The 26,086-nt window shown below is 38.4% G+C and overlaps 1 protein-coding gene across 2 annotated transcripts in view; it reads left to right on the top strand.

Annotated features, from left to right (window-relative positions):
- Positions 1–26,086, top strand: part of LOC114669258 (rasGAP-activating-like protein 1) — a 152,711-nt gene that overhangs the window by 5,976 nt on the left and 120,649 nt on the right. For both annotated transcript variants that reach the window (XM_051921138.1, XM_051921137.1), the window contains exon 2: positions 4,055–4,111. In XM_051921138.1, the coding sequence (XP_051777098.1) occupies positions 4,055–4,111 (57 nt within the window). The remainder of the gene's footprint in view (positions 1–4,054; positions 4,112–26,086) is intronic.

The raw sequence follows: 26,086 nt of genomic DNA, 5'->3' as shown, positions 1-26,086 counted from the left end.
CACAAATAACAAATGTATTGAAAAATAAACACACATGTCAGTTAATTTTCTTTTTTCTATAATGTCACCAAATTTCAGTTAAATCCATGAAGCATTTTTGAGATTCTGCGGTGGGTTGGCACCCTGCCCGGGATTGGTTCCTGCCTTGCGCCCTGTGTTGGCTGGGATTGGCTCCAGCATACCCTCGTGACCCTGTGTTCAGATTCAGCAGGTTGGAAAATGGATGGATGGATGGATGGATTTTTGAGATTTTGGTGTATTGAGGGAAATCATGTTTTTGTTAGTGAGTAAAAAAGTGAAAGTCCTGCAAAGCTCAAGGAAGATGTAAATTTCATTTGTTAGTAAACGTGTGATAAACCTCGAGTGCAGGTGCCACATGCTATGGCTGTGAGTGTAGGTGTTGCCTCGCTAGAAGCAAAAGGGAAAGGAGAGAGAAGTACAGGAATTGATCTGCAACAGGAATGTTTTATCAAGGACAATTTTATATTGCATGTTCAGGACTAAGCAGCTCCAGTAACCTAATTGTATTATTATTACTTATTATTTGGTTGACAGTTTTATCCAAGTTCACTTACACAATTTAAGATACATTTGGTTGCATTCCTTTTGTATTTTCCAATTGGAGCACAGGCACATGAAATGACTTGTTAATGGTGACAGTGTTAGTCACAGGAATTGATCCCACAACCTCAGGGTTCAAAGTCATAGGCCCAAAGTCTTAGCTAGCACACCATACTGCCTTCCAATTATATTAGCGTTTGAAAAACCAAATATCAAATATTGCATACAGAAAAGCACTTAGTTACATTTTTGTTAAAATTCAAAAGCAATAGAGTAGCATTGGTTGTTGGCTCTCCTCTTTTCTCTTGGGTGGGGGTTAAATTTTGCTTTGTTAAGTTTGACTTGATTGTATGGAATGTTATCTGCTTCTAAATAAAATCAATAAAAAAAAATAAAATTCAAAAATAATAATTGCACCATATTGTTTTGCTGAGATATGATGTTATTATATTATAAGAATGACAAGTTACATAGCTAACTTACCAATGGCCATTTTAATAGGGTTTCACTTAATCTGGACTTTCTGAAATTAATGTCACAAATTTGAAAAACAAAAGTAAAGCCTTCTCAGCGGAAGAGACCTTAACAGAAAACTGAGAAATGCAGACATGTTTATTAGTGTCAGAGAGCAGGATGGCAGGTGGCTGGTACAGCTGGCATAGGCACATTTGGTGCCTAAACCAGACCCTAATGCCCATGGTGTTTCTACTTGACACATTTTTTTTTTGATATATTTAACCGTTCTGAGTTTTTTGCTTTTTTGCATTTGTTCATAAATACAAAAACAGTTAAAAGTGTAACTCAAATCTTAGTTCCTCTACATTTTATTTTTCTTATTTTCAGAAGCTAATAGTGTTGATTGGTGATGGCATGCAATCGTTCTCTCTCTCCATTTGTGTGTGTCTATCTATCTATCTATCTATCTATCTATCTATCTATCTATCTATCTATATATATATATTGCATAGTTTACTGTCAAATAATGCAAATATATATATATATATATATATACTGTATATATACTGTATATATATATATATATAGATATGTAGATATATATATATATATATGTAGATATGGAAGAGAAGGTCTGTGATACGGTTTGCATAATTGCAGCTGGGGATCCACAAAGGGAGAAAATGAATCACGTATCATAAAGTAGTTTTTATTCCTGAGCTTTCAGCCCCTACCAGGGGCCTTCATCAGAGGATAATGCTTAGACTTAAATGAATCAAAGGTAATATATAGCAAAAATTACGTAGTAGTGGGGGGGGGGGGCTAAGTCAGTGTGATCAGGAGGAGGAGGTTATTGGTTGTAAAGAATAGCATTGGTTATAGTTATTGGTTGGCATCAGAAAAGCACACAAACCCACGAACAATCTGTGCACGGTCTCCTTTAATGCTAAAAACAAGAAATTGACAGCAGAAACACGAAATGCAGTTTATTGCATTCCATGCAGTTCTTGCCCAGCGGTATACATAGGACAAACATCAAAAATAATCGCAACACGTACACATTGTAACATCGTAACGCCGTCAGAAGAAAGGAATCACGATCACTGATCTATACGTATACTAAATCAACGGGACATACATTTAACTGGGACAATGTACAAGTAAGATTTAAGGCCAGTACCAAAAGTGTCAGAGAGCTGGCCGAATCTTGGCTATCAAATGAGAATGCCATCAACAGACACTTGGACATAAATCCAGCATATGCAAACTTAAGAAGAACATGTTCATAATAAATAAAATCTTTATAACAAATAACCCCCCCCTCCTGATCACACTCACTTAGCCCCCCCCCCACTATGTAATTTTTGCTATATATTGCCTTTGATTCTTGTAAGTCTAAGCGTTATCCTCTGATGAAGGCTCCTGGTAGGGGCTGAAAGCTCAGGAATAAAAGCTACTTTATGATATCCACGTTAGAGCAGAGTTTGTCAACCTTTGTGAACTTGGGACCAAATTTTAAAACCCTTTTTAGTTTCTTGACGACCTGCGGATAGCACTTGGTGAGTTGATGGGGGGTATTTCCCATTATGAACTGTGGCGGATGGCCAGAACCCATGCCTGGCCGGGACGCCCCTTTGATACTGGATCTGGGGGAGCAGTCATGGGATGCACACTACATCCCCTGGAACATTTGGTAGCAGCCCCCTTGGGCTGCATCGGGGCCAATACCTTGGCACACCGGAGCTTATCCCTGTTGGGCTCCGTGGCCACCCCCAGGGGAAGCTTCAAGGCTTCCTGAGCCCGAGTGGGTGGCAACGCAGCCGCACCTGGAAGGGCAGCCTAATCTAGGTTAATTGCCACCTGGAGCACTTCCGGGTGAACTATAAAGAGAGCCTGCGGCCACTACTCAGGGCGCCAGAGTCGGGAGGAGGACGACAAAGCTGCCTGAGAGGAGTGAAGGAAGAAGAATGTGGTGTGTTCTTTTGTTTGGGTGTTTTTGGGAACTGTGTAGGGCCAGTGGGGCACGGGGAAGATGTGTCCTACGGCTGAAGAAAATAAAGTTTGTGTTTGCACTTTTTACGTGCCTCCGCTGTCAGTCTGTGTCGGGTTGGCGTCGATATAGTGCCTTTCACAGGACCACGTGTGATTCGGAGAGGGGGCTCCCCATCTTAGAACAAGCACAGTTAGAAATGAGGAAAAAGTTTGTGCAACAATGTTGATTGCTTTGGTGGACCAGGGGTGTGTCACATGTGACAGTAAATCGGAGATAAACTGATTACAGTACTTTTTTTTTTTTAATCAGTGCATAGCCTCTCGTTTTTGAAAAAGCATATTCTCATTAAATTCACAATACCAATCGACAATAAGTGTTAGGTGCTTTTTGAAGTTAAAAAACAAAAAGGGAAGTAGAAAAATGAAGAAAAAAAAAACCACAGCAAATTAACCTATGCAGACAAGCCTTGATTAAGTAAAATGAAGCACGTTTTTTTCTGTAGCTGTGGGAGATGCAGTTGAAGTAACTAGTAACTTCTATTTTTTTTTTGTTAGTAGAAGCTGTACTAATTTTAGGATTTGAAGCTAACGGAAAGTCAACATTTTCAGCAGTTTTAGCTTTGAATAAATCAACTTCAAATCATTTTTTCAATATTATTGAATTGCACTTTAATACAGAGTTATGCTGCAGACTCTTTGACGGCAACAATATCAAGGACTGTTTGTAGTATTCTCAACAGTAAGCAGCTCAAGTGAACTGAGAGTGTTAGTCCCTGGTTAAAAAAAAAATAGAAAAATTGTATACAGAAAAGTATTTAGTTGCATAGAACTTCTGACACATCCAGTTAGTCAATGGCATAATAACTGAGGCCCACTGACTTAAACATTACTTGGTTGCAGCCAGGTAACACAAATAGTAAAAAAATATTGTGAAGCTTTATGCCCTGTAAGATCGTGAGACCTATAATATATGATGTTAGGTATTATTAAGTATTTATTAGTAATTTTTATTTAGAAACTAATTGTTTTTTTGTTTTTTTAACAGGTCTGGTGCAAGTGATCCATACTGCATAGTAAAAGTGGATAATGAAGTTGTGGCCAGGTAAGGCATCATATACAGTACTTCTTAAGCATATTAAACAAAATAACATGGATGCTGATGTTTACCGAAGGTTATTTATATTTCAGCCTCTCTTGGCTTATTAGTCAAATTGAAGACAACTTTAGTAAAAGGTATCTGAAGTAAGAGGAATTGAGCTTGGATATTACCAAAGTTGTATTTGTGGAGGAAAAAGTAGAAGAGAGCTAAAAAGTGGCACCAGTATTGTCACATGTACAGAGTACAATGAAGTTCTTACTTGCATGTCTAGCATAAAAAAAGAATGGAATGCTGAATTCTGTGGGCACTAGTCTAACTATTGAAAAAATCTTTATCCTGTGGAAATAAAATTTTAAAAAGGTCAAAACACAAGTGATTTATTTTGAAATAGACGCAGATGGGTACAATACGTTGTGAGCATACTTGTTACTCAATACATTAATTGGTCACATCTGGGATTGGGTGGTCTACAGACAGCTACTACATTGATTCAGAAATGCAGTAGGACTTTACCTCACCAATGAACCGCTATACTACCACTGCTGATGCTGATAAATAATTTTGTGATTTTCACTCATCACTAGCCTGACAGCTGTCAGTTGCTTGGCACAATACACCAGGTTATCTTTGAAGTAATTGTGTTGTCTATTTTATAGTTCTGTTGGAGATAATTGTGTTTCTGGTCCACATGACTTCAGAGTCAGAAATCCTTTTGTTCCTGTACATAACTCCCCTAGGGGGTATTGTGTCTCTTCTTTGATTGCAGACAACTCTCAAATAGCTGCTTGATCTGAATTATTGGTCAAGCAAGAGTGGTTACTTTTGACAAGGTTTGAAAAGAAATTGAAAGTGCATGCATTTCAGTTTCATTGGATTGGCGAGATTCAGATATAACAGACTAAGCATAAGCAACCTACTGTACCTCACCAAGTCAGAGAGTGAATGATCCTGGAGATAAGCTGGATAGTTACTAAAGCATTCAAGTATCACTGTCACTATCCCTAAAAGAGTGCTTTGGAGGATTTTTTTTAGTAAAAATCATAATTTTTTTAAAATGGTAAATTTATTTTATGCAGACTAATGATGCAGTAATGCTGTTGCTTGACATCTTTTTTGACTTGAACCCAGTCTATAGGGATGTGTGTGCGTGTGTGTGTCTGTCCACATGCACAGTTTGTCTGTTCTCCCTGCTTGGGGTTTACTTCATTATATTACATTGCAGGACCCGGCTCAAACATTTATGACGTGGGACTAAATTTAATAGTTGTGATTGGATTCAGGCAGTTAGACTTTATTTATGTGGTCGTGGAAGGGACAGTTACAGCACAGGTTAATCTCGGGGGGAAAAAAACAAATTTGTTTTTGAAAAATAGATCATCAACTCTGTTTTACTGTTAAAGCTCTTGCATTTGAAAAAGTCAGCGAACGTACATCTGTGATGCCATAAAGTCTCATTTTATTTTATTTTTTCTTAAACTAAGTTTTGTCATGAATTATTACAGGCATTGTGTTGCTCATTTGCAGACACTTGTTGGAGAATTGTTTTATTTTTTCCCCTGGAATATAATGCTGTTTTAAGAATATACTTAGAACCAGGATAGAACGTTTGTGGGAGTGGGAGATACTGGGCAGAGACGGAATGGAACTTTGTTGGGAGTTGTTGGGATTAGAATTGAAAAATCAGTTCTATATAAACTTATACTCCATTGTCTCTGACCTTGCAATGATTAGTGTTTTAGGTGTATTGGTGTCTCTTAGGTTGAATCCATAAGGGAACCTGAGATGGACTGCCGTTCCATCCAGCGATGCTTGGAGGGTTGTATAGGAAGAAATAGATTCATTAAGTAAATGGATGGACTGCTGTTTGCAAAACAGAAGCAAGTCCTGAAATCCTGAAAATGTTGATTCCATTACAGAGTCAGGCAGTTGCACCTATGCTGGAAACATGGTGCATAAAGCAGAAAATAGCCACAGGTATGATGCCAATTAATTTTTAGGGTACATGGTGATACTCGATCACCAATTTCAAGGTTTCTGTTCAGCAAAATTGCACTTTTTTGTATGTGTAAGGAACTTTGAAAAAATCTGGTTAAAGAGTGAAATTGATATCCACACTTGTGCTCAGTTGCCAATTTAAAGTTTCCAGTTCCGAAAATGTGCATGTGTGCTGATGTGAAAGGAACATGGAAAAAGCTGTGGTACAAGGGTTAAATTGAACTGGGATTCCATTTCAACATTGCACTATTGCACTATTGGCTAAGATGCCCGGAGGCATAACTGGATAGTTTTCCAAAGTTTTTACATGAACTTTCCATTATTAAAAGAATGGGGCAGTAGATGGGCTTCTTGAAGATTCGCAACAAGAATGTTAGACTGGCGCCATTTATTTTTCAAAGCATGTTCTTTCATTATGCAAAGGCCACAAGTTGTTGCCTGCCTGCAAGTTACTGACATTACTCATTCTCACTGATGTTAGACCGTCTAAGACTCTGACCTGTTTGTGTTTAGTGGTGCTCTTTTTCTTTTGCTATTTGTTTTGAAGCAACAGCAGCCTCACTCTGTCCTTTGAATTTTGTCAAGGAGTTTAACCCGTTCTTGAGTGCTGGCCTCCTGTTGTTTTTTATGATTGTCAATCAAAACTCCAAAGGTTTTAATCCTTTTAATATTATAAATTTAGCGGCAGTTCAGACCATGGGCCTTGCTAGAATGCATTGCACTTGTTGGCATGTGAATTTAACCCAGGTTTTTAGCTTAACACTTCCCTTAGATGCTATACTAAAACAGACAAGGCATTTGCTCCTATTCACAGTGACACAGTGAACAGAACTGAGCCGTGACCGCTGAGTGCTGAATTATTCATATTCAGTGCGCTGTCTCCTTGTGAGTCACTGTGTGCGAAGGAGTGTGCAAAAATAAATAAATAATAAAAGCATAAAGCTGTTTGATAAACTGATCCTCTAGTTCCTGGTCGAGTATGATGTGGTACAGTTTAGTGCAATGTTTGCTGATTAAACAGAATTCTTATTTCTGCTTTATACACTTAATCACTTGTCCAGTTTGGTTAGTAAGGGAATCTTAAACTACTGCATAACCTTGTTTTTTTATTTATTTTTTCCTCCAAATGTAACATTGCCATTTTTTCTTAACAGGCAGAGGTGCAGAGAATCTTTCCATGATGACATGTTTTGTTTGTTATACCTTTTGGTGTTGTAAGAGCCGTTCTTTGTAAGTTAATAAATTCATTTAAGTATTTGCTTCGTTAGGATAAATTGTTTGGCTTTGTAGTACATAGCTAACTAGAATAACTAGATAAAAGTGTTCTGCTTTATCTCTTACAAGCTAATGTGTAAATGGCATGCCCATGTCACTTGACATAGTTATGATGCAGCAGTAAAATAGATTCAGCTTGTTTGTTTGTGTAAGAGGATATAGTTCTGACAATAACATAAAACCTCTAACTGATACATAGTATCATAATGAAAGGTCATATAGAGAGGGTTTTTTTTTTTGTTTGTTTGTCTGATGAAATTTTCTCAATTGTTTGTGATTTACTTTTGCTTTGAATTTTACTAAAAGCTTGAAAATGGAATCACTTGGACTGTGGGATTACTTGTTATGCTGCATGAACCTTTGTAATCTCTGTAGCCATACAGTTTGGAAACACTGAAGAAACACAGTCACAGGCATTATATGCAAGCCTCATTAATATTATTAAGTCCAGGAAAAGGCAAAGTTGGTGAATTCTTGCCTGTCCAAATACTCGACAGAGCAGAACTTGAGTTTGCTTACTGTTTAAATTCTGCTTCCAGAGAATCAGCACTGTAGCTCTGTTTCTTCCAATTACTCATATCATCTCCTCACTTTTAAATATCACCAACCCTTTACATGTAGTAGTAGGTTGTTGTACCGTGTTAGCCATGATGCTTTCGAAGCTTTCATGTTGTAATCTGTTCAGTTAGCCTATAAATGGTGTCATTTTGCTTGACTTCTCACTGTCCCGTAACATACAATGCATTTTATAATTGTTCTGCTTAGATATTAAATGACGGCAGGCCTCAAGGGTAGGGAAAAGGATCAGAATATAAACATCAGCCCAAGGGCAAGCAGTGGTCAAAAAGAGAAAGGTTTGCACTTGTTAACCAATATGATAATCAAAAATCTTGGTTAAAGGAACCACTTCAGAAGATCAAAACATGGGTCAGATATCAATTATCTGCAATTTGGACAACTTGTTGGCATCAACACCAAATAAAATGGCAGCACCCACATTAACACAAAATGGTGTTATAGAAAATGCAAAAAATAACATGAACTAAAAGTTGTCATACAGGCTTTTTATTAGGAAACTAATGATTAATTTGGATTCTCCACTATCTGAACCCACCCCCCGAAAAAATTTAGAACAGACAGAAAAATTTGCAAAATCATAACAATAATCAAATCCAAAGAAATGTTTTCTGCAAAAGCATTTGAGGTACTGCTTTCTGTGTGTAAAAATATTTTTTTAAGTTGTATACAGCTCATGTGTAATTGCATATGTTGGGTTATATATAATATTGTGATGCCTTGGCGCATACACAGGACACAGTTTCACCACACAATACACACGTTTATTTTTCCTTTAAATATACAATCAAGGGCAACAATGCTTGCACAGTCTTTCCGTCTTATCAGTCTTTCACACAGGCTTTGTCCTTCTTTCTCCTGACTCTTACCATTGAATACTGGTGGCTGGCTACCTTTTTTAGGACACCCGGAAGGACTCCATGTATCCAACGACCTTGTTCTGGCAGCACTTCCTGAACTCCGAATATATCTTTAGGAATGCCAATGCCTTGCAACCAAACTGAACATAATAACAGGATTTAACAGTACTAATGCAGTTGCAAAGGTTTCTCTAATAATCAGTTAGCATTTAAACGTGACTAATTAAAGGTAAGTTAAGGGAGTTGACCATTAGGACACTAAGGAAATGATGGCTGACAATGGGGCTTTGCAGTCATATGTGAATAACAAATTAACAATCAGTCATTTCAAGCCGTAATAGCCACTCACAACACTACCAATGTCTTGGTGGTATTTGTAATTAATGGCGTCCTTATACAAAAAGGTGTTCATTTCTATCAAAGACATGAGCATTTCTGGATGAGATAAAACTTTTGATTGGTGTCATGTATTCTTTAGCCTAAAGAAGGTGGGACTAAGCAATGTCTTCTTGTAGTCACCTTCAAGACAAACATTGATTAGCCTAAAAATGTGTTCATTTATACAGTGGACCCTTGACTTACGAACTCAATTCGTTCGCTAGGGCTGGTTGTAACTCAAGTTGGTTGTAAGTCAAGACTATTTTTCCCATAAGAAATAATGGAAATACCCATAATGCGTTCCGAACCTCCCACAGCAACACTTAACCTTTTCATAATAAAAAACGGTTGTATAAAGTGCATAATTTACCAAAACACCAATAATTTTTCTAATGTACCAACCAAAAAGTTATAAAAAGTGCCTAGCCTACCAGAAACAACAATTTCATACTGTACTCACCATTTAATTTGACATCTTTGGGCTGCAGGAAGGGAGGAGGAGGAGGAGAATGAAATGGAAGGTGGTTATTGTTTGGAAGGAGCCTCCTTATAGAAATCTTTTCTTTGTAAAATTGTCGAGATGGTGGATTTCGACATGCTGTACATATTAGCGAGATCGGTCACACGAACACCACTCTCATATTTCCGCACAATTTCCTTCTTCGTTTCGATTGTGATCACTTTCATTACCTTTCTTACCTTCTCTTCCTTCCTTAGCAATTATCGAAAAAAATTATATAAATCACTGCACTGACCGAAATTACGTCCACAAACACATGTATCTGGGCTCCGACTGATGCTTACAAACGCTCTCGGCTGTTTGTTTACAATCGCGCAAGCGGATACACATGACTGCATTCAGGTCGTAACGCAAGATGTTGGTCGTAAATCAAAACAAAAATTTTGGTCGTAAATCAAGTTGTTCACATGTCAGGTCTGTTGTATATCAAGAGTCGACTGTAGTTAGGAACCTCATATAGGAGTCAACTACTAGTTGGGCCTGATCTTACAGTTTGTTTTTTGCACTATATGCTTGTTTTGCTAAAGTGTCATTATTTATGACAATACCTTGCTATACATTTTTTTTCCCGCTTATCCCGTAAAGATATGGAACTGTCTCCACCAATTGCACTCATTTAAGAACACATTTTTCCTAAGTACAATATTTTAAAAATCTATATTTAAGGATTAAATATTAATGATAAAAAAGAGAGGTATGTGAATAGGGCTGTACAGAACAGAACACTGAAGTTAAACAAAAAAATTTGAGCAATTGCACACATCCAACTCTAAGTGTGTGAGACTTGATGTGCGGCTGCCCTAGTTCATTATGCACAACGTGCCACAGGAGGCGTTTGGAACTTTTTGTTTTTTTTCCCTGAGACAGTGGACAGCCTGATGATTCTTACTTCTTTCTCCTCCTCCAATTAAAATAAGGTCTCAGTCTGTAACTACTCAAAGACCGGAGTTTCCTTAATGATGAGAAAAAATGTTTTATTAATCATCATTAGTTGATTGGTTTGTTTTTTGAAAGTTATTAATGTTCTGATACATTGTATTGTGTTACCTTTAAATTTCATGTAAAAAAAGTTATATTAACCAAACCAGAGTAGGTAAAGATCAGCAGAATTGTGATAGATAGATAGATAGATAGATAGATAGATAGATAGATAGATAGATAGATAGATAGATAGATAGATAGATAGATAGATAGATAGATAGATAGATAGATAGATAGATACTTTATTAATCCCAAGGGGAAATTCACAAATTTGTGAATTGTGTTGCCAGCTTTTATAACATGTCACGTACAATGACAACAGCAAAACACCAGGCCAGCAATGGGGGCAATTGCTATAAACAATGTGGCTGTGACCATGAAATTGAGCTCAAAATAGCATTTCCCACAAAAAACACAAAATGGTGCTGTGATGACAACTCTAAAGTAACCACAGTTTATCACAAGAAAAGCAATACTATTAATGGAAAAAGCAACATATAAAGCAGATAAAGATTCCAGATGTCACCAAATAAATTTATAAAGATGATGCTTAGTCAGTCCTCACATTTTCAATCATTTCTTATGAGAGAAATAGGCTTTTTTGCTCTCTGTTAGCTTTGTATAGCAGAGGCTCTCTGGATGTTTTTTTTTTTTTTTTTTTACAATTTTCTCGCTTTTCCACTGTTTGATTGTACTGCCAATGTCATATCTTCCTGGATTCCAAGATGGTGGTGCTGATTTGATGTCATCTGTGGCACTCACTGTGCTTGCATGCATTAGAAACACAAATGCATTTGTGAGGGTTAAGCCTGTATTGGAGTATGAGGTCATAACCAGCATTTTCTGTTTTAATTTAACCCAGAAAATCACATTATGGCAGTGTCCAGAGAAGCCAGAGAAAAATGCCAATAGTGTTACATGGAGGCCATGTATCAAAAAAAGTATATTTTCACCTTAGTATCAAATAGTCTTCAGTTGAACTGGTAAATGCCTACCTTAAGTGTTTAATCACTGAAGTAGCTGATAGACATCCCTCGGAATCAGTGCTGAGAAGAAAGGCAGTTTTATTCCAGATACATAATTCATGAATACAGCCTTGCTTGAAGAAGGTTTTTATTCATGTGACCTTGTCTGGGCATCGAGCAAGGGGAAGACCTCAGGTGACATAGAAGCTGCAGAAGCTAGTTTCTAATTTTAAAGTATTCACATTAGAGGTTCCATGTATATCTCTCTATTATAAAAGGAAATCCTGGGACGATACTTTTTCAAAGAGATAATTTCAAGTCCCATGAGACAAGACTTTTGCTAGGAGATTTTTTGAAGTCCCGCACTCCTCGCAACCATATTCAACCACTCACAGGTTGCAATCACCTCTCATTCGTGTGAATGCTTTTGTCAGACACACTTCCTGTGCTCTCAACTCTCTACATTTTCCTCATTTTAAGTCGTTTATGAAAAGTCCTTGTTTCATCCTTTGAAGAAGGTTTTCTGGACAGTATTGCTATAATACAATCTTTTCGCTTCATTCGTAATAGTTAATTTCTGGAAAATAATTCTCTATGTTCTAGGTGACACGTCAATGACTAAGCGAAGAAGAAAAGGCAGCGCGTCGAAAACAGGCCCAAAAGCGTTTGAGAGAAAAGAATTCAAAAAAGAACAATAATAATCTAAGTGAAAATTTGGAAAATAAGGGAAGTAATAATCAGCCTGGACTAAGTGGATTTGAAAACCTAGCAGGTCCAAGCAGGGATGGAAATAAAAGACAAAGTAGAACGTCGTAAAGAGGTTCAAAAACGTTGGTGGGATACACATGAAAAGAAGGTTAAAGATTATGAAAGTAGTAAAATTTGAAAGGCACGAAAAACTGAAAGTAAATATTGCATTAGCACTAACAAACAAAAATTATTACTCGGTAAAATAACGGAACAGTGAAAAGAGATCGAATATATGGACATAGATGATATGACAGAAGTATGTAGATATTTTTCGGCTTTAAAGTTTAAGTTGGAAACCTGTAGATTGCCATCAGCGAAAAATAGTGTTTCTTCCCAATGAAGAGGCGTATAAGCGAGAATTAAAAGATTTGTTGTTTGGCTTATGGTTTTTTACTGAAATGTTAGAGTAAAAGTTTAAGTCTAAAAAGTATTTGCATGTTAATTTTAAAGCCAAACAGAACGAAAACGTGTAACTCAACGACTATATCTAACGTAACATGAAACATAATTTTCTTTCAATTTATTAAGTTTTACTATTTTTTACTATGGTTAATTACTTGCTGTAATGTAAAAAGTCGGTTTATTTATTAGAGAGAAAGAAACAATATTCACTCACAGGCAGTTATAAGTTGCGTTGTCACGATGTCAGTCCAAACACAGAATCAAAATTTAGTGCGATATTGATGAAAAGTTAATTACCAATATTATTTTTACTGATGTATTACAATAAAAGTGTAAGTTTAAAAAGTATTTGCGTGTTAATTTCAAAGCCAAACAGAACGCAAACGTTTAACTCAACGAATATATTGTATTTAACGCAACATGAGTTCTTTCACTTTATTACGTTTTACTATTTTTAACTATGGTTAATTACTCGCTGTAATGTAAAATAGTTAGTTCTATTATGCATATGTAACAGTTCCCATGAAAATAACAATCGCTTTAAATTGTACATCCAGTCACCCATACCCAGGGGCTGGAGAGGGAAGCGACCAGGGGGCAGAGCCCTAGTTTATTTAAAGGTTGTGCACTAGATGCGTTTGTCATTGGCAGTGTTTACGCTTCTTGCTTGTCTCATTTTTTTATATTCTAGTGTTCTACTGATGACAAACATGTTTTATTTGGAATATCTCTACAATGTGGTTATACATTAAAATTTGTAGGAGTAATGAGTAGCAGACTTTTCTTGTTAAGACTTCACTTCAACAGATTTCCCCCAACTGACCTTTTGTTGTAGACTGTGGTGAAGGACAAGATGTGGCATGTCCTTGATAATTTTATTTTATATGTATTCATGTTCTCTTTAACACAAAAGCTGGGAGATGAGTGTCTGCTTGCGTCTTTTCATTGAGAATTTTCTCACATGACACTTTTTCTACCTCTCCTTGTTGTTGAGGCCCAGCATCAGAACAGTGAACTGAATGAATGGACGGTGAAACGTTTCTGTAGACTGATTTTTATATATCTACAGAAATCTATACTAATATATAGATGTGTGAGTGTGTATATAGATAGGTATATCATATATATATTTATGTATGTGTATATATATATATATATATATATATGTGTGTGTGTGTGTGTGTGTGTGTGTATATTTATTGTGGAAGGTAGCCCGGACACAGACAGGCAGACACCGATGGTTCAGTCAACAACACATGTTTATTGTACATGTTTCTCTATTTACAGTGCACACAACCCAGTACTCCCATACCAATCACCCTTCAGTCCTGGCACTCAACAATGCCTCTCTCTCTTATGACCACCTCCACTCCTCTCCACCGAGCTCTGTCCTCTTCCACCCGACTCCAGCCATCGAATGGAGGGAGGCGGCCCCTTTTATGTTCACCTGGATGTGCTCCAGGTGCCTCCCGATGAACTTCCGCCGGCACTTCCTGGTGTGGCGGAAGTGCCGGCTGAGCACCCTGCAGCACACCGGGTGGCCCTGGTATTCCTTCTGCCAGCACCTCTGGGTGTGGCGGAAGTGCTGACGTCAAGGGCTCATTACGCATTTGGGTGACCCCTGGCGGTGACCACGGGCCCCTATAGGGTTGAGCTTCCATGCTCTGTTCCTGTGATCCCCGTACCAACCAGGGCAGCTGCCACCTCATGGTCCGGAGGAGGCATAATCCCTCTTCAGGGCGTCCTGGCTGAGTACTGCCCCATGTACATATAGTAACAAAGGTGCTATATAGGCGCCTACCCAACACAGACTGACACCAGAGGCACATATAAAAGCAGATGAACTTTTATTTTCCTTCACCTGTGGGGCATGTCTTCCCCGTGTCCCACAGGCAGTACACAGTCCCAAAAGCACCCAAAACAAAACACACACCACTCTTTCCACCACCACTCCTCCCGGCAAGCGTTGTCCTCCTCCTCCCGACTCAAGCTCCTGGTCCCTTTTATAGGTCACCCGGAAGTGCTTCAGGGGCTTCGATTGCACTGCCTCCGATTGCACCTCTGAGTGTGGCTGAACTACGGCCCAGACGGGCCCAGGAACCCCTGCAGCGCCTCCTGGTGGCCACCCCGGATCCCAACAGGGCTCTGGAGAACTCTATCTCCCATGGAGCCCTGTGGGTATCTGAGGCACCACAGTCACCCAGGGGTGCTGCGACCAAGTGGTCTGGGGGAGGTACTGCGCAGCCCATGGTTGCTTCCCTGGCACATACACTGAAGGGGCCCTGGCCGTCCGTCACAATATATATATGTGTGTGTGTATGTGTCTGTATATGTGTGTGTATGTATATATATGTGTGTGATATATAGGGTTTTTTTGTGATATATAATATATTTGGTTAACATTACTTGTAACCCCACTATAACTGCAGCCTGTGAGCCTTCAGCCCTTGTCCCTGTGCGTCCCCCCCCAACCCCCCAAGATCTTGATGCTGTATTGCTGTGTCATTATGAAGGAGGTAACCATGGCAAAGTCCATAAATTATTCCAGGTGATAGAAGTTGGAGGGTCTGCTTGTGAGCAATCTGCTCTGTCAGATACACTGTAGATTGAACATAGACTAAAACCTATGAAAAACACGTTGTGCCACACTGGAGCTGTGCTCTGTAGGTTTTTAGTGATGGCTGGCCAGCAGTTGCAGCTTGCTCTTATTACATTCAAACTTTAAAATAGTGATTTAGTCAGCAACAAAAGGCATGTAGTAGCCTTAAGCGTAGAGACTTCAATTAGGATACAGCATTTTCTGTCAATCCTTAGAATGAAAAGTTGTTATGGTACCAAGTTTGGGTAAAATGCATTAAGTCTTTTGACAAAAACACAGTTGTGTGCTAAATATTAATTTATGAAACACACATTTTTACAAATGTAGAGAACCTGTGCAAAAAAGTAAGTATATATGTCTGCGTGATGAATTGTAGACATTTGTCTTCATGATTCTTTGTTAATTTGTTTATAAAGCACATGTTGGCTTTTAGTGTGTATCTTTGCTTAGAATTTCTCAGTCTTTGCAACGCAGACATTCAGACAGCAGCCTAAACAGACTAAGCTGGTTTTATGTGTGTTCAAATGTGCCATCTTTATATATGTATTTATCTATTGGCTCCATTACAAAAATAGTTTTCCTTTTTCTTGCTTTTTGGAGCCAAGATATAAAAATGAATTTTGCTACCATCTGACACCAAATCGTAGTTGCTAAAAAAAAAAAAAAATCACATCAGAGTTCTTTATATAGACAAAATAATATCATGGCCATGTCTTCAAATGAGTTGGCTCTAAAAGATGTGCTACAAATAAGACTTGTGACGCAAAGTAGTCTCTGACTGTGAGTGTGGTTATTGCCTGAGAAGTTCATTTGTCCAAGTGACTTTTTTGTCATGCATATAGGTTCTTTGCTACTTGGGGTATCCACTCGCTGCTAAAGGAATTAGGCTAAATGCCTCGGAAGGTGTAGTAGAAGTGTGTTGTCCCGATGCCTAAACGAAGATTGTAATTCTTTAAATCACACTGTCAGCTCGAGGGGACAGGCTCCTTGGATTTATCTTTGTAGAGTAACATAAAATTCCTTCAGGAATGAAAGGGTGACAGGAGCGCATCTCTTTCTCTGCAACTGCTGATTAGGGAGCGGGACGCAGAAATTGCTCAAAGCTTTAATGATACATGTCCGGGACTTTGCGTTTACATCAGCCTAAAGATAGTGTTATTTTTAGCTGCTTAATTAAAATATCACAAAAGAATCTCTCGTGTTTAATGAAGGTACACAGAAGCCACTTGGCAAACAACGGAGCCAGCAGGGAGAGCAGGACCTAGCTGCATTTTAACAGCTTGTATGGCAGAGCATCTGGTGTTCACACATATGGTCCTGCTGCATGTGGAAAAGTAAGCTACCCACACAGCAGGCTTGGGAACAATTGTGGCCTAAGTGCTTTTACTCAGGAGCTATTGGCATGTTGCCCATGCAGATTAGCAGGGCCCATCAGCAATGCTGTATGCAGTGATTGCAGCGTTTAAGCTGTTCATTGGATGGGGAGGCTGTGTTTATGGTTTCCTGCTTCTAGGTTAGAGAATGCCTTTGGCTTCTGTTTTTCTGGAGAACAGTGGCATACTTTTGTTTTCCTTGTGGACCACCTTAATGATAGTTAAAGCTGATATTCTGACACTCCAAATTGTTTTCAGACTGTAAATGCATCATAAATGCTCCTGGTTATAAGCCCTTCTACTTGGCCATATAGGACTGGATTCACCCACTTTACTCTCTTCTCTCAAGTGTTGATATACTCGTGCTTTATCATGAGTTGGCTTGCTGGTAGTATTGAACGTGAGGTACAATTATCAAGTGTAAATAGTCATCACAGAGCTTCTGTTTGGTTTTTCAGACTCAAAATTAAAAATGGTCACAGAGTTAAGTGTTATTCCACATCTCAAGAGCCAATTTCCACTGCCACTGCTGTCTGTAACTGGCATTGTATCTAACCCACATCCTTCACCTTTCAGAGTTCAGGTTATGTTTGCATATGTGGCATTGAGTGGAGTCCATTCAGTGTGCGCTCTACCAAGAGTGTGTCTTTTCTCTTCTCTTCATGTTTTTCACAGAGCAATAAGAACATTAAGGAATTATTTATATAAAAATAGTTAGCGTGTATGTTTCAATTAGAATTGCATGTACAGTAAAAGGACAGATTCCCAATCTTGAAATAATGTGCAATCTTTTTTTCCATGTGAGAGCGGGGAATTGCATATGATGTGATATTTGGATCACAGTACAATAATATTGCAGATTTTTTTTTCTGCCTTAACGTATTAAGTGCTGTGATTCAATCCTGCAGCATTTTAACTTATTACTCCTTTTTTACATGACTGAAGTTAAAGTCAAAATCATTATAGGAAAGAATTTGTCAAGCCATTACACCTAATAAGATAAAACCCACTCAGTTCTACCCATTTAAATCTTTTTTTTTGCAGAAGTAAAGTTGAATTATCTCTAGTGTAAGACTGCAAATATTCATTGGTAGTTCATAATGCACACATTGGAACATTTTATAAATTTAGGTTTGAGAGAGTCCTTGTCAGTTGGGTCCTTATGTTTGTAGTGTAATTAGCAGCTAATAATTTAAATTATATCGTTTAATGTTGTATTTTTTGAATATATACAAATTTGGAGGTACATTGCTGTGGTACACAATCAATTTTTAAAGTCCTATACACAATCAAAACTTTTTTTGTTACCGATTTCTCATTAATAAGAGGAAATTAACATGCTAGCGTAAGAAGCAATTAATTTTTCACATCAAAGCCATCCTCCCCATCTCACTGGACCCCCTTCAGTTTGCTTGCTGCCCAACTGGTCTGTCAATGATGCCATATCCAATCCACTGCACTTCAGCTGTCACTGACTGACATGCACAAGAGAGACTTTTATGTAAGGAGTTCATTGACTTCAGCTCAGCTTTCAACACTGTCATTTCACAGAGACTGTACAGTAAGCTGAGCAGGTTGGTCCTCAACACCCCCCTGCCAGAAAGGCCTCAGTCAGTCCGCATCAGCAGCAACAGCTCCAGAACCATCACACTGAGCACAGGAATGCCACAGGACTGTGTCCTTAGCCCTTTGCTTTTTACATTTCTGACATGTGACTGCTGAGCACAGTTGAGTTCAAACCAAATCATCAAGTTTACAGATGATATGATAGTTGTGGGTCTCATTAAGAATGATGTTCTTTATACAGCCTCCAGTTAATCCAAAATGGTGCTGCAAGAATTATTACAAGAACAAGAAAATACGAACACATAACTCCAGTTCTTAAATCCTTACACTGGCTCCCGGTTAAGTTTAGGGCAGATTTCAAAATCCTCCTTTTAACAAAGCATTAAATGGCCAAGGTCTGGCTTACTACTTGTCTGAACTTATCATGACTTACAAACCAGAGCGCACATTAAGATCTCAAGATGTCTGTCTGCTTATGATTCCAAGGATTAATAAAATAACAATGGGAGGTTGAGCTTTTAGTTACAGGGCCCCTAAACTCCCAGCTGAAGACTCACTACTTCAGTTTAGCATATCCTGACTAGAGCTGCTGATTAACTGTACAGACTGCATCTCTGTTGTTAGTCATTAGCACTAAAGCATCACAAACATGAGAGCTAGAATTTGTTACTAACCCTCCCCTATTCTGTTTCTCTTCTTGGTACTCAATTGTGGCACTTGGTGACACACCCAAACCTGCCAAGTTGTTTTGCCTGCCTAAGGTAAAGTCATCCCTGATGGAGGATCGCAGGAATTGTGGGATGGAGGGGTCCTTTCATCGGATTGGCTGGCCCAGCGCCGACTCAGCTGTGGAATGGCCAAATGAGGGAGGCAGCTTGATGGCTGAAGCCTCCAGGACTCTAAACAAATCCATATCATATTATGTGATATCATCTACTGTTAAATTCTGCTCCATACTTGTACATTTTTCATTTTTATACTGTATTGAGGATTTGTTCTGTGTATTGTATTGACCCCCTTCTTTTTGACACCCACTGCATGCCCAACCTACCTGGAAAGGGGTCTCTTTTTGAACTACCTTTCCTGAGGTTTCTTCCATTTTTTTCCCTACAAGAGTTTTTTTGGGAGTTTTTCCCTTGTCTTCTTAGAGAGTCAAGGCTGGGGGGGCTGTCAAGAGGCAGGGCCTGTTAAAGCCCATTGCGGCACTTCTTGTGTGATTTTGGGCTATACAAAAATAAATTGTATTGTATTGTATGTTGTCTCAGTGTACACAGAGGAGGTGGTGAGAGTGGCTGCCTGGTATAAGTCTAAAAATATCTCCTAATATGGAAAATATAAAAGAAATGATAATAGACTTGAGGAAATTTAGCACTGCTTACCCACCTCTCACCATTGTTGGTGATGTTGTTGAGAGGGTCAAAAACAGCAAGTTCCCGGGACTTCACATCAAGGATAAACTTTCTTCGTCCCTCAACTCTGCCTCAGTAGCTAAGAGAGCTTGGCAGTACCTGTACTTTTTGTGAAGTCTCCCCCTACCAATCCTTACCATATTCCATAAGAGTACCACTGAAAGTCTGCTCTCTAGAAGCATTCACTGTCTGGTACGGGAACTGTAATGTTTCAGACATTTTCTAAACCCGCTGCTATAACAGAGCCAGTAGCATTGTGAAAGACCATTCCCACAATGGACTCTTCTCTCTTCTACCATCTGGCAAACAGTATGGAAGTTTCCACTGTGTTTCTCAAACACTGAGTAACAGTTTCATACCGCAGACCGTCAGAGTTCTGAATACTCAAAAATATCAAGTTCCAGTTTAACCAGTGTCATTCTACTATACTACTTCATTTTATGCTTTATGCACTTAACATGTTACAGTTTGGACTTTTTCAGCAACACCTGCACTTTATCTTCTGTTTACTGTTACAACAGGCACATTTTTGTCTTGTTGTGTGCTTTGATAACCTTATACTTATCACACACTCAATGCAGTTCAATGCTGCAAATTGTCTCTGTACAATATCTTACTTATTGTGCCATAATACTTTATTCTGCAAGGTTTAAATCCCTTTCACGATATACTGTTATATGGTTGTATTGTCTATTTGCCTATTTATTTTATTGTATATTGTCTATTTTATTTTTTCTGCCACACCTTGCATCTTGTTGTATGTTGCTGTATGTTGCACTGGGGCTCTTGGAGATAAATTGTCTCATCTCACTATGTATCTGCAGACAGTTGCTGATGACAGTAAAGTACCTTGACCTTGAATTTATAAAATAAACCCAAATAGAGCCCATCTCTCGCCACACAAGCAAACCGTGTTACACATTATGCATGTGTAAAATACTGATAGTTCCATTTTGGTTGACCATGGAGGGAGGCATTTTTTGATACTTGAGCCATTCTTTTTCTTAGAGATGGTTCCCTTCTTTCCTTTATTGCAACTCTGGCTGGATTTGCACTTCACAAGGAGATAAACTAAAGCCAGTCAAAGTAAATAAACCATTAGAAGAAGCCTATAAACACTGCAGCCAAACGTGACAAGTGATTCCAGTTTAGGTAACATGTTTCTTCCCATTACCAGTAATTACATTAGTTTGTGATCTTAGACAGTTCAAAATTAAGTATAAACCTGCATTGTAGCACTTGAGTCAACTATGGTTGGAAATACATTAGGAGATAGGCGGGGGGTGGTAGCACATAATCAAAATGCATTGACAATAAATGGGAATGATGCTTCTCATTGCAAGCCAGTACCAGTTGATGGTGCGTGTATTCAGTTCAGAGGGAAAAGAGTAAAGAGTGGCTTACAACAAGGCATAATATTTGAGTATTCATGAAAGACAGATTCAAAGGTTTATGAGGAAAGGGCAACCAATTGAAAAATATACAGCCAACATTAATCCTGCTGTCAGAAAAGGAAGCTATATGACTTGAATCTAGTAAAAGATGGATGTATCAGTGGAAGACGTTTACCACAAACTGTTAGTATGTCTTGTGTCAGAAGGAGCACTACTTTGGAATGGATATAATCCATAGAAAGTCTCCAGAAACATACAAATGCACTGAATATGAGAAGGAGTAGACCAATAGACGGACTGGTAAGCAGCAGTATCAAGTACACATCAGAACATTAGGTTAAAAAAGCTGATCTAAATTGCTGGACAGAAGGGATGCTTTGTAGATGAAGTATGGTTGTGAATGATAACCAGGTATTTCGGGTATACCTAGGAAGAGAAATTCATTCACAAGAACTATACCAATTAATACATCATTCTGGAAGACAATTAAGAAGAGAACTGCAATAGTCTAATCAAGTGAAAAAGAAAACTCACTTATAAATGGAGAGAGCTGATTTAGTGATGTCAGAAAGGTAATTTTAATTAAACTGATATTCAGTTTAAGACTGTTACAAATTTGTCAGGTGCCTAGATTCTGTAGATTCTGTGGATTCTGCACAGTAGAAATAGTCAGAATGGAGATTATACAACTGATAATTCTATTTCATTTGTGCAGAGAGGAAGGATATCCCTTGGCACTAGGTTATCAGCAAAGAAAGCCAGATGCCGCGGGATGTGCTGCCCTGTGAAGTGCCTCTGGTAGTGTGACAGAGCTGCACAAGCGAGATTAATTTCAGATTTAATTATAAGATGGATTCAAAAGAATATGTAATAAAATTCTGAAGCAGGGTCAAATATAAACACAAGTCAAATCACAGAACCGTCGGATGTTTCCCAAATGCTAGACAAAAATGGAATCCAAAATGGCAGGCAAAAGGTCAAGACTGATAAACAGCAAGTAATATACTGTACATGAGAAATCCGCTAATGACTTTCACGAGGTACAGGACACAATGCTAGAGTGAAACACTTCAAGTCAGGCTTCATCTTTTATTTCCCTTTCACCTCCTCTCATGTGACTTTAGAACAATTACTGCTGCTAGGCAACAGATACTAATAGGAGGAACAAAGGGCAAACTGCAGGTAAAAGTAAAGACCAGCGCAGAGCTTCAGACAGTTCCCAATAGCCAACAACACTTGGCTTCTTTTAGTCCTCTTGAGAGCTGAACAAAAGTATGGCAGGATGTTTTAAGATTATAACTGGAGTGTCTGACAGTGTGTTTCTTGATCTAGTCATTCTCAAGTCAAAGGAAATGGTAATAAATGTCAGGTTGAATCGTCTCTAGGATGTGTCTGGTGGACAATCACAGTTTGGATTTGGATTTCTTGGGCCTCTAAAAAACTTTAGAACGATCCCTGACATAAAAGTTATATTAGTCCTTAGCCACTGAATCAATATATTGTGCATGTGTTTTTCCTTTAATGCAAGTGTAATGTGTCCCTATTTCACCTTCGAGTACTGATCTGTCCTTGTTGATAACAGTGTGAGCTATAGTGTGAACATCCGTATGAATTCCTACACCTTATGTTTGCATCTGCAGGCTATGAAGTAGCCCTTTTATGTTGCAGGAGACTCAAGTCCTGTATCGTTTGTTTGAATTGTGCCTCTCAAAGCATACATCTAATAAGCTCACGTGTTTGGCTGTGCATGAGACCTTCTCGTTAATTTGTACTGCTATGAATGATGATTTTGAGTTCCTACCTGTATATATCTGTTTTGCATGAGAGCACTGTCTGCTCTTCCTGAAACTTTTCTTCTGTTCATGAATGTCGAATTGATTTCTTCTTTGAATTAAAAAAAAATTGTATATGGTATGTAGAGGAGCATGTTGATAAAATGAGTATAAATGAGACATTATTAATGGGCAGTCTTCTCTGAGTTAGAGTACAGTAGGAAAAAGTTTCAAAAAGCAGTGGATGTGAACAGTTTTAAACAGAAGAAAACACTGTGGGAAGTTGAAGAGGATGATTAATCAAAGAATTTGTTCTGCACAGATAAGGATAGTCTTGGCCCATGTATCTAACTTCCAAAAAGTTCATTCTGTCCATCTGTTTTCCAAACCCTCTTATTCAGAACTTGGTTTCAGGGAAGCTGGAGCCAATCATAGCTAGCATCACGTGCAAAGCAGAAACAATCCCTGGACAGGGCGCCAGTCCACTGCCGAGTGAACACACAAACACACAGTAGGGTAAATTTACCAATACCAGTTCATCTAACTTATATGTCTTTGGGCTATACAGTAAGGAGAATCCAGAGCACCTGGAGGAAGCCCACCTGGACACGGAGAGCATGCAACCTCCACACAGGCAGCATCTGGGACAAGAACCCAAGACTTCTTTGTTAGTGCTTTCTCTGTGCTGCTACCAAGAAGTACAGTAACTACTTATAGTGTTCAGGTTTGCTGTAAGCAGCATTGTGTAGAAGCAGAACTTGGAAGAGTGGATCACAGACAGAGGGATATATGTGGGTAGTTCATCTATAGAAAAGTTTGTCAGCCAAAAAACCTGGAAGACTTGAACTACCTGGAGCAAAACCCATATGGACACACCTCCTGGAATTCTCTAGCTTTCCTTTGTCGTCACTTCTACCTCTGGCTGTCTTCTGTTGTGTCTTAATTCTTAGACCCCAGACAGGCTACAGCTTGTCCAAATTGCTGCTGTGGCATTTTATACTGACACCAGGTGGTGCGAAGAGCCTCCCAACAGATAGGTGTCTTTAGTGAACTGACATCAAATAAATGACCTTGCATTCCTTTGGTTTTGTTATTAACCCTTTAGCCTGAAACTGTGCTACTGACTGGAGCTTATCGTCTTGGGTGGAATTTGTGAGGATTAACCCATCTTTGAGTTTTTTTTTTTTTATTCAAGTAGTGAATATGGCGCACAGAGTATTGTTACACACCTCTTTCTATTATTAAAGGGAGGTGCCATATGTTTTTCTCGCTGTTTTCTTTGGTTCTTTTTACTGCATGGAACACGATTAATGCAAACGCATATGCACACCATCTTCATATTATTCATTCATTTGACTTTGGCCTTTTCAATGGCTTTCTTTACCTTGCAACAAGTGCCTTTATTCCTTTCCTGTCAGCTTGGCTGAGTGGGATTCATCACTTGACCTACAGACTATTCCTGGGTGAGATTTCTATTTTCTTGCATATTTCCACCCCCGGTATTGATTAGTAAATCAGTACTCCTAAATATTGAACCAAGCATCAGCAGCCATGAAGAAGCAGGCTGTGACTGAATTGACCACCTGTCTGGGGTGAGTGTTATTGAAAGTGAAGAGAGCTCCCTTTTCTAGTGCCAAAACAGTAAGAATCTGTTTCACCTAATGGATGAGCTGTTTGTTTCTGTGTTTCATATAGCAGAAGAATGTTTTGTTAGCATAGCATTAATTTATTGTGGTTCCAGCTGATGTTTTAGAGAAAAATTAGTGTGCAGATTTTCTTGACTAAGAATGTATAAGATGGCTATGATGGAATGACTGAATGTATTTAAACATCCCTCATGACCACGACTGTTTTCTTAACAGCTGAACCGGTTCGTGCCTGTCACAGTCATTATTTATGTGTGTTGTTATTTAAATGGTTACATTTTTGTATTTTACACGACTTTCACATATTCATGGTTGTTAATTTAAAGTTCTTTGCCTATAATCCTCATACATTGCGTATCAGTGTCTACCTCCCGGTCTCTATTTCAGTAATCTGTTGGTAGTTAGTAAAGGACATGGGTGAGACCCCTTGGAACACATTTCAGTAACCTTATAGTGTGAAACTTAAGTACTGATAAAGTTTTCATATTCATTGAGCCAACCCCACACTCCTCAGTCATCCAAAGTGGACAGCTGGATTTAGAGGTGGGTAGCTGCCCCACCGGTGCACTGGAAATGGTATCAGTGCATGGATGTAGCTTTATGTTTCATAATGTTTGGTTACCTATTCCTCTGACATAACTGTATTTGAATGCTTTGTTCTTATCCCCATTCAAATATGAAGTAAACACTCCACCTTTGATTATCACCGTTAAAAAATATCACTTTAAAATCTTTTGCACCTGAATCTATTTTTTCATTTCCCACGTATTTTGTTGATCTGTTGGCTTTTCTCTTCTGTGTGTACTCTTTCTTTGTATTGTTTGCTTTGAATTCTAAAATTATTCTGTTAGTAGCAAAGCAGCAGATGGTACTTTTATGTATTGTAGGCAAATATCTGGGGTGTTTTATTATGAATTATCAACCTCACTTTTGGGACAGCAAATAATTAATGAGACTTTCATTAAGGCTCCTACCTATAGTTTTTCTATCCTTTCTCTGGGGATCAGGTTTCTCTGCCATTAGACTTATTGTATATCATGTTAACAGAATTGTTCTCATTTTAATAAACAGAATTATGCTGTTATGGATAGACAAAAGATGGGATGAGGCAAAGCATCCATTTAACACCAAATTAGCTGGTCTGAGTTCTTTTGGGCTTTTTTCTTCTTCAGAAAAATGTGGTGTTAGTTTCTTGGTTCTGCAAACTTTTTCTTTGAAGTGTTTTTCTTTTGTCTGAGACATTCTGCACGATGTCATGGACCATTGCTAGTTTATATTCCCTCGCCCTAAAACATGTCTTTGAGAATGCAAGAATGAGAGGTAAAACACTGTACTATAAAAAAGGATATCGTCATTTCAAATGAAGCGGTTTGATTTTAAAATCTTCAACAAATAAATTCTTCACTTTTACAATTATTATTGGTCTTTGTTACACACACATCAGTTAATATGAGAAAACATTTCTGTACTGCTACTTCCACATACTGTAGCAGAGTTTAGGTGTGGAGAGCCTCATC

The sequence above is a fragment of the Erpetoichthys calabaricus genome, chromosome 18 (assembly GCF_900747795.2).
Source record: "Erpetoichthys calabaricus chromosome 18, fErpCal1.3, whole genome shotgun sequence".
NCBI lineage: Eukaryota > Metazoa > Chordata > Cladistia > Polypteriformes > Polypteridae > Erpetoichthys > Erpetoichthys calabaricus.
The sequence above is the reverse complement of the archived record's forward strand: the minus strand, read 5'-3'. Positions and strand labels throughout refer to the sequence as shown.